Genomic DNA, 12763 nt, shown 5'->3' on the forward strand with positions numbered 1-12763 from the left:
AATGTGCATAATTAAACATGCAAACTAAGTAATGTTCATGCAATCTCATGCACAAGTATAATCATACAAATGAACAATAAGATACAATGCATAAATGAGCAAGTAGAGGATGAAGTAAGCTAAAACTCCCTTTGAATCAGCCTTGATGAACTTAAATGATGTGATCAAATCAAAAAGAAAGTTAGGTCTGACTAGGATCACATCAATTTTCCAATTTACAACCCGAAAAAATACCTTGAACATGCCTATAAACCCGCTGGAAATGCATGAACCTCGTTATGTGCAGAATGCGAGATCCTTGTAATAAACCCCACGATAAATTCTTGACCTAGTTCAATTTCTCGGGGACCTCATTATGTGTAGATTATGAGGTCCTTTATCCAAATATTAGATTGAGTTATCTGAAAAGTTCTTCCACGTCTGATAGATCTTACGCCATGCAGAACATGAGGTCCTTAAACACTTTTTACAAAACACGAAGTATTTCTACGTGGACCATCTGGGGCTCATCTTTCCAAATAATTTTGGATAGGAGTTATTTTTGTAATAAATGAAAAAAAAGTTTTTCTAATAAAAAGCCATACAATTCTAGCAACTTAATAAAAAATGAATTTTTTAGCTATTTATTATTATTTTAATTAAGTTTTACGTCATAAAATAATCATACAATAATTTAGTTGAAAACTTATAAAATTATTATTTTTTATAAATAATTAAGTAATATTTTAAAAATAGTATTTTCATTTAACTTTATTATATAATATATTTTAAATAGAGATTTTGGAATTAAAAAAAAACCCAAATTTATATCTTTATCTTATATAAAAATGATAATTTATTTTAAAATATATTTTATGTTAACTCACGTTTGTCAGTAGGGGTGGAAATGGGGCGGGATGGTTTTGAATTACCCATTCTTTCCCCAACAATTACGAGTACAGTTTTGGGAATCCCCATTATATGTTTCGAGAATTTTTTTTTATTTGCATATCCATCTCTAATGGATCCCTGCGGGTTTCGATTAATCTCATCCCAAAAAATAAACAAACATTTTTAAAAATAATACAATATCTAAAACTTATAAGATATATCAAATTGTCTCAAATTTGTTTCTATCTATAATATGAAAGTTTCAAACGTCAATATTCATCTAACACCCAATGTATATATACAATCTTAACCATTTTCAATTTCAACAAATCAATGTACATTAAATGAGAAAAGATCTAAACCTCAAATTTAGTTCATTTGAGATGTAACAGTGGCAACACGTAATCTCACAAATATTTTTTAAAGATCCCCACGGTTATTTTTGTAAAATATCAATGATCCCTATGATTATTTTTGGGGGATCCCCATGGTTATTCATACGGGTATAATTCAGTTATCCCCACGATTCAGATATAACAATCCCCGTCTCTATCCCCATTTCAATTTTTCCCTATCTCTGTCGGTTCGGATCCTCACGATTTTTCGATTTTTCCCCATCCGATTATCACCCATATTTGTCAGTGTATAGTAAGTACTTAACCAAATTTCATAAAACAACTTAACAAAATAAATAGGTTTAATATCAAAATAAATATCTAAATTATATTGGTATTATCGAATAGGTGTCTAAACTATTTTTTTACACAATCATAAGCTTAAACTTACAAACGTTACTCATATAGGTCTTTCAATTATAATGATCATTATAAAACCCTTAAGTGACATGTCATTAAAATTTTAAAAAATTTATTTTTCTTAAAAAGTAAAAATATTTTTAAAAACAAACCTTACCCCCGCGTGCCCCCTTTCCCTCTCGTGCTCCCCTCCCCTTCCTCTATCCTTCCATGGACAAAAGACCAAACTGATCTGATATCCGTTCCGTCATGGAAGCTTCCCAAAAGCTCCGGAATCCCATTGAATGCGTAGAGTGAAGCTGAAAATTTCCTCTCGTACGACATCATCGAGTGTTCATCTACAAAATTCTCAGCCGCCATTGTTGGTAGTACTTGAAGCTATTCAACGAACTGGAAAGGAGAACAAGATGACTCAATTCCAATCTCATCCAAGAACTGGAAATCCAATGCCCCACCTCCTCTTCGTTATCAACAACGCTCATTGCATTGAAGATTTCATGGTTCGCATTGCTGTTAATACTAACAGGCGGCGGCGAGGAAGAAGAAGTTGGCGGCGGTGGCGATGGAGAACGCAAATTATATTTGTTAGCCTTGATCCTTTGGAGAAGACGATTACTGATCTTCGAAGAAAAGGTCGGGGTCGGATTCAACGCCGACGATGATGAAGAACAAGGCCAAAAATTCGTTCTCGTACTCGCACCGCGAAGCAAGCAAGCAGCTTCGTCGTACGCCCTCACCGCTTCTTCCGTCATATCGAACGTGCCTAACCAAACCCCTTTCTTTTGTATAGTGTCTTTTATCTCCGCCACCCAACCCCCAGACGACTTTGTCCCACACCCACCCTTAATATTTTAATTATTTTATTTTTTATATATTTGAATTTAATAGAAAACTAAAAAAGAAATTATAATAAGTGTAATATGTATGAAAACTAATGGATAACGATTTTAATTTAATGACGATTACAGTTGAGGTACCTAAATGGATAACGTTTGTAACATTAAGATTTAGATGAGTCAAAAAATAATTTAGACATCTATTTGAGAATAATGGTATAATTTAGACGCTTATTTTGATATTAAGTCAAATAAATAATACTAGACAAATGCAAGAAAAAAATTATTAAAAAAATAAATGTATATAAGAAATAATTTGGTATTTAGGCATATTTTTGGAGTATATGTAGAACTTGTCACGAGAAGAAGATGAGCTTCATAAAAAGGTAATAAATAATTGAAACTCATCAGGAGTAGGGGTGTAAACGAGTCGAGTCGAGCTCGACTAGACTCGAAAACTCTCAAATGGAGCTCGACTCGACTCGAAAACTCGCAAGTTTAAAATTTTTAAGCTCGACTCGAACTCGAAATCTTGAACCGAAGCTCGTGAGCAGCTCGAAAAGGCTCGAAATGAAAAAAAAATTCTTAAGCTTAACTAGATTGAAGCCTCAAACTCAAACTCGAACCTGAACCTTAAATATATAAAAACCTTTTTGTATTTTTTTAAAATTATCAACATATAAATGTTAATATTATTAATAATTTATTTAAAAATAAAATTTTAATATATTATATTTTTGAGCTGCTCACGAGCTTTTCGAGTCGACTCCATTCGATCCGAGTATTTATCGAGTCTTGACCAAGTCAATCTCAAGTAGCTCGCGATTTGTTTCGTCTCATTTACAGCCCTAATCAGGAGGTAATGATGAGTTTCATACAATTTTGTTTCAATTCATATAACAAGTTCTTTTTTTTAATATATTTTTATATAACTCATTAATCTCTCATAACTAATTTCATGTGCACTATAACAAATGAAATAAATTTTAAATATTTTTATTTTTTTAATTCACGCCCATAATATTCCTAAAATTTAAATGACAAATGCTTTGAATAGATTTAATATCAATGTGCTAGATGTTAAGTGAGTGATTGAGTTGACTTCATGTGTTAACACATCAATTTAATAGTAATTGTTTTTTTCTAAATAATTACAAATATTATTATAATAATTTTTTTCTATTTAAGTTGAACACAAAATTAATAAATTTGAACACAAATCTTTATTACTTTAATAATAATCATTTTCGAGTAAGATTTTATTATATTATTATATAAAATATTTTTTATTGTGATAGAAAAATAAGTTCCTAAACTATATTTCGAATAAGATTTAGTGTCCAAATTTTTTTTTTGTTAAAAATTGATACTTAATGTTTCTAACGTTACACTTTTAGGTGTCTAGATCATAACAACCATTAAATTTGACCGTTATCTGACACTAGGGGTGTTCAAATTAGGGTACCCGAATTACCGGGTACTCAGTTCTCCGGGTAGTATATTTGTCGGCCTGTGACATGGCCCATTAAGTCTAGGTACTTGATAGTCGAGTACCCTTAAAATTTGGGTACCCATTTTTTCGGGTCATGAGTATCCGATTCATATGCATTTTTATTTATTTATTTATAAAATAATCACATAAGAAATAAATAAAATTTAAAATTTCATAATATATAATCCATACAAAAAAATTAATGATTCAAAGTTAATTTTAATGATTTATATATATACATTAAAGTTTATTCCCAAATGATTTTAATATTAAAATTGATCATGATTTTTTCTTCGAATCTCGTATTAACAAATTAATAGAAAAGTTTAAGAAAATTAAAACTTAAAACTTTTAAGTTAAAAATTACACCATACAAACCTAGAAGTAATTTAGGAATTTAGGGGTTGCTTGTTTACTTCAGAATGATTAAGCATTGAATGATTCAGAGGCTCTATATGAATTAGCTCTGAATGTGACATGCTACTTGATAATGGTTCTGAATCATTCAGAATGTACTTTGATGCTGAATCATTCAACACTGTTTTATTGAATCAGTCAGCACTGAATTATTCAGAGGTACGAAACAAACGCGCAGAATGTTGAACGGTTCAGCATTCAGCGCTGAATGGTTCTATTCAGAGTCAAACAAACAACTCCTTACATTTTGTTTGAAGGTAAAAATATTAATAACCTAAAATAAAAATATAATTTTAACTAATATATATATATATTAAAATTATCGGGTCAGATCGGATACCCGATTATAAAAAAGTTTCGACCTAGACCTAACCCAACTATCCAAAAAAAAATTCTTAGGTCGGGTATCCAACCCGATTGGATAATTTTTTTTAGAGAATTACCCTTTTTTTAGGTTCGGATCGACGGGTTAACCGGATCGAGTATTTTTAAACACCCATATCTGACATGTATCAAGCATATAAAATTTTAAAAATTATTTTATTTAACAAATTAATATTTTAATTAAAAAAATTCCAAATCTTATATTTCCATTTTCGATCGATCGCTGACACTGTCAACATCATCAGAATCGTCTCACCACCACAATCAATATTTAGTCCCCTATCCACCGTGAAACTACGCCGATCGTCGTAAAAAAATATCGCGAAGGGCCGTTGGAATTTTACGTTTTCTGTTTAAGTTTTTGGAGATTTTGACGTATACAACTGTCATATGTTACACGGCCGCCAACATTGTGTTCTTCGTCGTGCTCTGAGTAAAATTTGATCAATGGTGATCGTTTGCCGTCAGAGGTGAGCGGGGTGTTCAAACAGCTAATTTGATTAACTGACCGAACTGAATTACCCAAATTCTAGTAACCGAATTTTTTTCTCTATTAACCATTAACCAAACTGATTTTTTTTTTAAAAAAATTTAACCGAACCAAACTAAGTTCGATTAATTGATCGGTTAACGGAATAAACCGAATTAATTGAAATGCACAAATAATATATATTTAATATTTAATATTTAATATTTAATATTTAATATTTAATATTTCGAGATATCAAATCATATTTAGATACATATTTTAAACACTTATTTTTGTATAAGCCTTAATTGATTTTGTTTGAGATGTATCATCAACAGGATTGTGACTTACGAAGGCAATGGATGACATTCATTCTTAATTCCGTGTAACACAGTCACCTATATATTTTCCCCATATTTGAAGTCCAGTCCAAGCCAAAATTTGCGGGATAATTTTGTCATTTTGTAATAACAATGTTACTTCCGTCATTTAACGCAACAAACATAACGTCGTCACGACCACACTTTAAACAACAACGGCATAAAACCCAATAGTTTTTGACGTCCGTGAAAACGACGTGACCCTCGATATTCCCCACCCTTCACGCGCCACGTGTCCAAACGAGATTTCCAAGATCTATAGAGATGCTATAGACACAATCGAGCTCTAGGCTTTTGATTTTGTCCAGCTCAGCAAGCCCATCGGCCTCCAAATTTTTAGCCACGCGGAAATATAGCTATCCCACGTGGGATTTCTTGAAAGTTCCATACCTCTATTTTATCCACGTCAGCATAGCGGGGCTCATCTCATTAATATCTTCTTCGATATCGCATCGTCCAAACAAAAGGTCGCTTGTATCCCTTCCTTCCGAGTCGCTCTATTTCTCATGCACTCAATTTATTTTCTTAAAAATAATTTAATCTGATATAAATTTGCAGAATTTTTTGGTATTAAACCGAAGATTTTAATTTTAATGTAAAAATACGCTTTGAAATTAATTCTGTTGCTTAATTTTTGCGCAATGCGTTTTTTAAATTCAAACGTGATCTCGATCCAGCTGAATAATTGTGGTAATTTGAAACTTTGCTGAGGATTATCTTCATTTATAATACTTGTAAGTTCTTTAACTTTGTCGGATTTGAATAGTTTCCTGTATTGAATTCCCTTACTTTTCGTTATAGATTTCATTTTTTTGAGCTGCGAAGAAACTTTTAGCTGTAGAATATTAAAAAAATCAATTCTGTAATTCAATGTTTATATCTTTCGATTAGGTTTTGGTTATTAGTAGAAAAGATTTGCTTTGATTTTAGGAGCAGATTTTAGGTGCTTGATATTAGGGATTTGGCGTACAAGTCTTTAAAACTTTTGCTTATTTATTTTAATAATTTTCTGTAATTCAATGTTTATATCTTTCGATTAGGTTTTGGTTATTAGTAGAAAAGATTTGCTTTGATTTTAGGAGCAGATTTTAGGTGCTTGATATTAGGGATTTGGCGTACAAGTCTTTAAAACTTTTGCTTATTTATTTTAATAATTTAAAATTAACTTGTGCTTACATGTTTATGCGTAAGATTGAGCTTGTTTTGTAGTATCATGGGTTTGTTCCTTAAAAAGAGGAAAATATTGAGAGTTTTTCTTGGTTGAACTTAATGGTTGGATTCTGGTTGATTATTTTGATGTGATACTCTGTTGTTTTCTACATGGTTCAAGCAACTTAGGGAGTATGGAGTTGGTTTCTGAAGATTAAAAGGAGTAAACATTTTTGTTGTGGTGGTTTCTATTTTCAACTTTTTAGTTATGGATCTCCATTTTGATTTACTTTTGTTTTAGGTTGAACTGTCTGTATTTGCAGAAGTTTGCAGTTTCAAAGACAAAGCTATGTAGTTGTTATTTTTTGAACTGAAGGAAGATTTTATTGTTACATCCTTGGACTGCCCTTATTGTTGCCAGTCTTTTGTAATCTGATTTACAGGTAAGTGTCTAGATGAATGTTGATAGTGATGGTGAAAAAGGTTTACGGGAACTAAATCACCGGCTCTATGATGGTAACAAGAGAACTACAAACAGTGTCATCCCTGAGGAAGATGTGATGCTGGGAGCAGATGATCTGAAAGTTAACAAGATCGCACAAAATGTGAAAGATGGTCATGTTGGAGCTGTTCAGGCTTCTGCCATGTGGCAAATGGCACAGCAACAGCCTCAAAATGCAAAGTGTTACTGGCAGAGGTTTCTGAATCTAACAACGGTTACAGTTCTGCTTGTAGAAAATGATGATTCTACTCGCCATGTTGTCACTGCACTTCTGCGCAATTGCTGTTATGATGGTGAGTGTCTCAAGTCTTTCAAGGATGCTGCGTCAGAATATCTTGGATTTTGTTTTCATGGTTTATTAAAGTTATAATACATGCAACTTAGTAATATTTCATGCCACGGGGAAGGAGAACTGATCTCAACTAGACTGATTTAATAGTTAGCTTCACACACAGACACACATATATTGCTTGTTGAGAGCCAAATTAAGCTAACCCTAGTACAGCTTGCTTATAGAAGTTTAAGCGAGAAGCTTTCATATTGTACTTTGCATCTTGTCTATTCAAGTATCGATAGACTCTGTATTTGGTTAGATTCTAATAATGAAATTTTATGATATCCATTTATCACTTACCAGTTTATTTATGCATGATTCATCTCCTCTTTTTTCTTTCTATAAGAGATATCTTTATTAATGCCTTTGACATGCTCTTCCGTTCCAGAACACTTTATCAGTTATCGGGTGAAGTATATGGGCTGATGTAGCCTATTCTAACCTAAATATTCACTTTGTTTTCCCAGTTATTGAAACTGCAAATGTATTACAAGCATGGAAGATACTAGAAGATTTGACCAACCATATCGATCTTATATTGGCTGAGGTGGGAATACCTTCCTTATCTGGCCTTGTTCTTTTGAGCAAGATCATGAGCCACAAAACACGTAAAAATGTTCGTGTGATCAGTAAGCCTCCACTCTTTCCTGCATTTTGTTGTTTGTTCTAACATTTTCACTCTTGATTTCACTTTGAATTCTTTTGAGTAGATACTTTTAATTACTATTTTTGATGATATCTTCATGCAGTGATGTCATCTCAGGATTCAATGAATCTAGTCTTTAAGTGTTTATCAAAAGGTGCCGTTGACTTTTTGGTGAAGCCTGTTCGAAAAAATGAGCTAAAGAACCTGTGGCAGCATGTTTGGAGGAGATGCCATAGTGTGAGTCATTAACTTCCTACATCAGATTTAGATTCCCTAGTAGAGACTACAAACCATGTACCGGCAAGAATTTCTTCTTGTTTCCTGTTTTGTTTTCAAGAAATTAGAAAAGTAATATTTGAAACTAAAAGCATATTCCATTAGTTTATTTTTCAATTGTATGAAGAAAGTAACATCTAAGACCAGTATTGATTAGGAGAACTTTTACTTGTACTAGTTTGTTAAAAAAGAAATAAAAAGGAAAGAAAGCAGAGAGAGAGAAATTGATTACATGTTCTGTTTTCATAGTACTCTTTGCCAAGTGAAAAATTTTCTGCTCCCTCAGTCTAGTGGTAGTGGAAGCGAGAGTGGCTCACAAACTCAAAAATCAGTCAGATCAAAAAGTGTCGACAAGTCTGACAACGACAGCGGTAGCAATGATGTGGACGATAATGGGAGTGGTGGTGAAAATGTTGGAGATGGCAGTGATGACGGGAGTGGCACTCAGGTATTATAAATCTGTCCTTCAGTTGCAGCGTATTCTTTTTATGAGGTTAATATCTAGCAGTGAAATTTGGGCCTCAGATTGCCTTGAACTATGGTCAGCAACCTGAGATCTGAACTGCGTTTCTTTCATTGATTTATGTCATAGTGCGGAGAGTGTAGTTAATTATTATGTTTACATCAATGTTTACATCAATTTATAATTCTTAAATATATATGTTTAACTGTAATGAACTTCTATTAAAAATTTAAGACACATTGTTTCAACGAAACCACAAAAGCATGAGATGAGTACTATAAGTAATGGATTACATTAAGCTCTGCTTGTGCTGACCTCTGCTTAGGAAATGATGTACATATTCTCTAGAAACAAGAGCTCTTTAATTTCTGTTCAAAATATTTCTCTCATACCACTGCTTAGGAAATGACCTCTGCTTAGAAGGTTGTTTATATGAAAGAAAAACTAGTAGGTTATGATATCCAAGACTCCAACAGCATTATTTATTGTTTAGCAACAATTTCGTACAGCTCCATTTTAAAACTTCGTCCTTTATCCAAAAAAATTATTGTAGTCCTAGATTTCACTAACAAGATTTAACAAAGCGCTACTTTGATATCATATGAAGTTTGTTTATATGAAAAGAAAAAAAAAACTAGCTGGTTCTATTTTAATCTTTGATTTCCATTAATAAGATTTAGTGACAAAACACAACTTCAATATACATGTAAGAACTTCATCCTTTTTCCAAAAACTTTACGGTAGTCTGCACAAATTATTTCATTCATTCCAAATTTAGGGCTAAATGTACAAATTCTACTTCCTCCTAATCACTTTTTGGAATTTGAGCTTTATCCTCTAATTCCTCATCCTCGATGGTTGAACGTAATTGCTCTCAAAACTTGGATGAAAAGTTCAGAAAGTTGTTAGAAACCTGTAAGTATATGTAGTGAAAAACTGCAAGTGCATTTTCTTTTTGCAGAATTCTTGGACAAAACAAGCAGTAGAGGTTGACAGCTCCCGTCTAGTCTCACCCTCGGATGAAATTGCTGAGTGCCCTGATAGTACATGTGCCCAAGTTGTCCATTCAAATGCAGAAGTACCTGGGAACAAAGGGATGCCAGTGGCTGCAGCAAGGGGGTGCCAAGAACGAGATGAACAGCTTGGTAAACATGAATTTCAAATGTGTAGCTTGAAATATGTTTGAGTTGAGTGAATTGAGCTCAATAAGTAAGAAGCTTGACCTCAATTTAGATAAAAATTGAACTACTTGAGCTTGCTTGATTAGGCTCATTTATCTAGTAAAGAGAGTTCATGTCCCATACTTGACTTCAAACTCGAGCACGAGTTCGAATTGAGATTTTTCTGATAGTAAATAAAAACAAAAAATATATATTAAAAATAAGAAGAAAGTTTTATTAGGCAAGCCAACTACTCCAGTTGAGCTTTAAGTCACTAAAACTTGGCTCCTCCGATGGCTTTAGCTGCTTGAGCTTGAGTTCTACTTGACAATGACCAAACTGAATTTAAGTTTTTTTGTGGAGTTGAACCCAAATAGCTTACAAGCACAGTGTCTTATTTAGACCCCTTGCTTGAAGCAATAATGCTGGTGGTTAACATCTTTAATCTTGTAGTCCCTTTTTACTTTTCTTTCCTTTAATGGTTAAACTGCTCTTCTCTTCTTTTAGCCTTTTTTTATCCTTTCCATTGCAGACAAGGTTGCAATGGGGAAAGACCTGGGTGTAAACAAGCCCAGAGATTTAAATTTACTACCAAAGTGTCCAGTTGAGGCCCCAATCAGAACAGTTGGAACCAAACAGATTAACCTTCTTGAGATGAGCTCCAGCAAATACAATGATCAGATTGATAAAAGGAAGCTGGACCTCAATAGTGAAGCCCCTTCCTGCAAAGAAAAGTCCGAAGCTGCTAATCAAACTGGCATTACATCTATGACCACTGATCCTAAGATGGAAATTGCTGAGTACGAGGCTTCAAACAGGCTTTGCAAAATCTCAGATGGCAATGATAAAACCATTAATGATTCTGCAGAACTACCATCTATTGAACTCGGATTGAAGAGACTTAGAGGAGTTAAAGATGCTGGGACTGTAGCTAGGGATGAGCGAAATGTTTTGAGACGATCAAACGCTTCTGCCTTCTCAAGGTATAAAGTAGAGACTACTGCATAGGAGCATTCAACTTAACTGAATTCCAGAAAAGTATTCTACAAAGATTTGTCAAATTCTGATTAGTTTTGACATTTATTTCTATTATCTGCAGGTATAATACTGCAGCAAATGCAAATAAGGTTCCCGCTGTCAACACTGGAAGCTTGTCTACAGTTGACAATAATTTAGAACCGGCTAGAAAAGGATCAGTATTTGGTAATCTCTCTCATTTAGTTAATGACCTTCCCAATCAAAGCTCAAATGTCGGTAGCAATAACATTGATACAGGCTCCACAACTAACAATGCTTCTGCCAAGAATGTAGTTGAGAAGAATAAGGCAGTTGTATTAGACGAGGGAAATGATGTAACTACAACAGCAGGACCAGTCCAACCTAGAGGGACTCACCAAGAACTGAAAATGCAACATTCGACAAACCATTATGATCAACACAGCCATCTGACCCACGATATGCAGCAGCTGCAGCCAGAACATGATGATTTATCTTTGAAAAAATTAGCTGATGATGCTCCTCATTGTGGGTCATCGAATATGTTGGGAGGCCTTGTCGAAGGAAATGCTGGCAACTACAGTGTCAATGGAAATGCCTCAGGTAGTAACCCTGGAAGCAATGGGACAAATGGAAGTAGCAATGCAGTGAATACTGCCGGAAAAAATATGGAGGGTGACAACGGAATAGCTGGGAAAAGCGGAAGTGGAGATGCTAGTGGCTTCGGGAGTGGCAGCAAAGCAGACCAGAGCAAGTCTGCTCATAGGGAAGCTGCATTGACCAAATTTCGTCAGAAAAGGAAAGAGAGATGCTTCCAGAAAAAGGTAATTGACATTGAGGTGTTTAATCAGAATCTAGCTTAAAAATCTTAAAGCCACTAGCTTATGTTTTACCATATATTTCTGAAATGCACATACTACATGCATGGGAATAATGTAAACACAAGATTATGTTTCCCATTTCTATTGTGATCAAGGAAAATCTGGTTGCTCCCCTTGTACTTTACAAAGTATAAGCTCATCTCATCAGTTTATTAAAGATCAATAGTAGGATGAGAGTTTGTTTTTTTCTTTTTTTTCAACGCTTGGAGCTGATTAATTCTAGAGAGTCAATTTTTTTATTAATACTTTTGGCTTTTTACAGGTTCGGTACCAAAGCAGGAAACGACTAGCAGAACAACGACCTCGCATCAAAGGGCAGTTTGTGCGACGAACACTGAAAAACAATGAGCTAGCATCCGAAAGCAATTCATGTTCCGAATAGTGAAGAAGAAAACAAGCAGACCAAGAGATAAATCAAATCCTCTTGCTGATACCACAAAGTGACTGGTGTAGACTATTTGACAATTTTAGGCTTGATGAACTGTGTTTTATTGGTATGGACCTTCCTTTCTTTTTTTTCGTATTCTTTTATATATATATATATATATATATATGTATAATTTGTTGTTCTGGACTTCAGTTGTACATTAGGGGGACTGGAGAAGACCCCATTTGATTTGGTGTGCTGGAATCATGAACATCGTTGGACAATAGGGTGCTTTGAAAACCGTTTTAATCTTGTTCAATCGGTTAGTTTCTGGTGCTCTTTTAACTATTATTTCATCCTCAAATCATCCTTGGAAATAGGGTGTT

At 33.8% G+C, this 12763-nt stretch overlaps 1 protein-coding gene across 3 annotated transcripts; it reads left to right on the plus strand.

The window, feature by feature from the left end:
• Positions 1-6094: 6094 nt before the first annotated feature.
• On the plus strand, positions 6095-12528 carry LOC120208926 (two-component response regulator-like APRR7). Of its 3 annotated transcripts, none has more exons than XM_039208043.1 (9): positions 6095-6337; positions 7196-7547; positions 8056-8217; positions 8338-8471; positions 8797-8958; positions 9935-10118; positions 10666-11116; positions 11233-11953; positions 12273-12528. In XM_039208043.1, exons 2-9 carry the CDS (start codon positions 7208-7210, stop codon positions 12390-12392), a joined length of 2274 nt encoding a protein of 757 aa, XP_039063974.1. In that variant the 5' UTR covers positions 6095-6337; positions 7196-7207; the 3' UTR covers positions 12393-12528. The 3 variants fall into 3 exon arrangements, with proteins under 3 accessions (XP_039063974.1, XP_039063975.1, XP_039063976.1); XM_039208044.1 differs by lacking the exon at positions 6095-6337 and adding an exon at positions 6663-6975; XM_039208045.1 differs by lacking the exon at positions 6095-6337 and having other exon boundaries at positions 6666-7547; positions 11233-11336; positions 11445-11953.
• The last annotated feature ends 235 nt before the right edge of the window (positions 12529-12763 follow it).

This window comes from Hibiscus syriacus, unplaced genomic scaffold, assembly GCF_006381635.1.
Source record: "Hibiscus syriacus cultivar Baekdansim isolate YM2019G1 unplaced genomic scaffold, ASM638163v2 tig00017808_pilon, whole genome shotgun sequence".
NCBI classification, from domain to species: Eukaryota; Viridiplantae; Streptophyta; class Magnoliopsida; order Malvales; family Malvaceae; genus Hibiscus; species Hibiscus syriacus.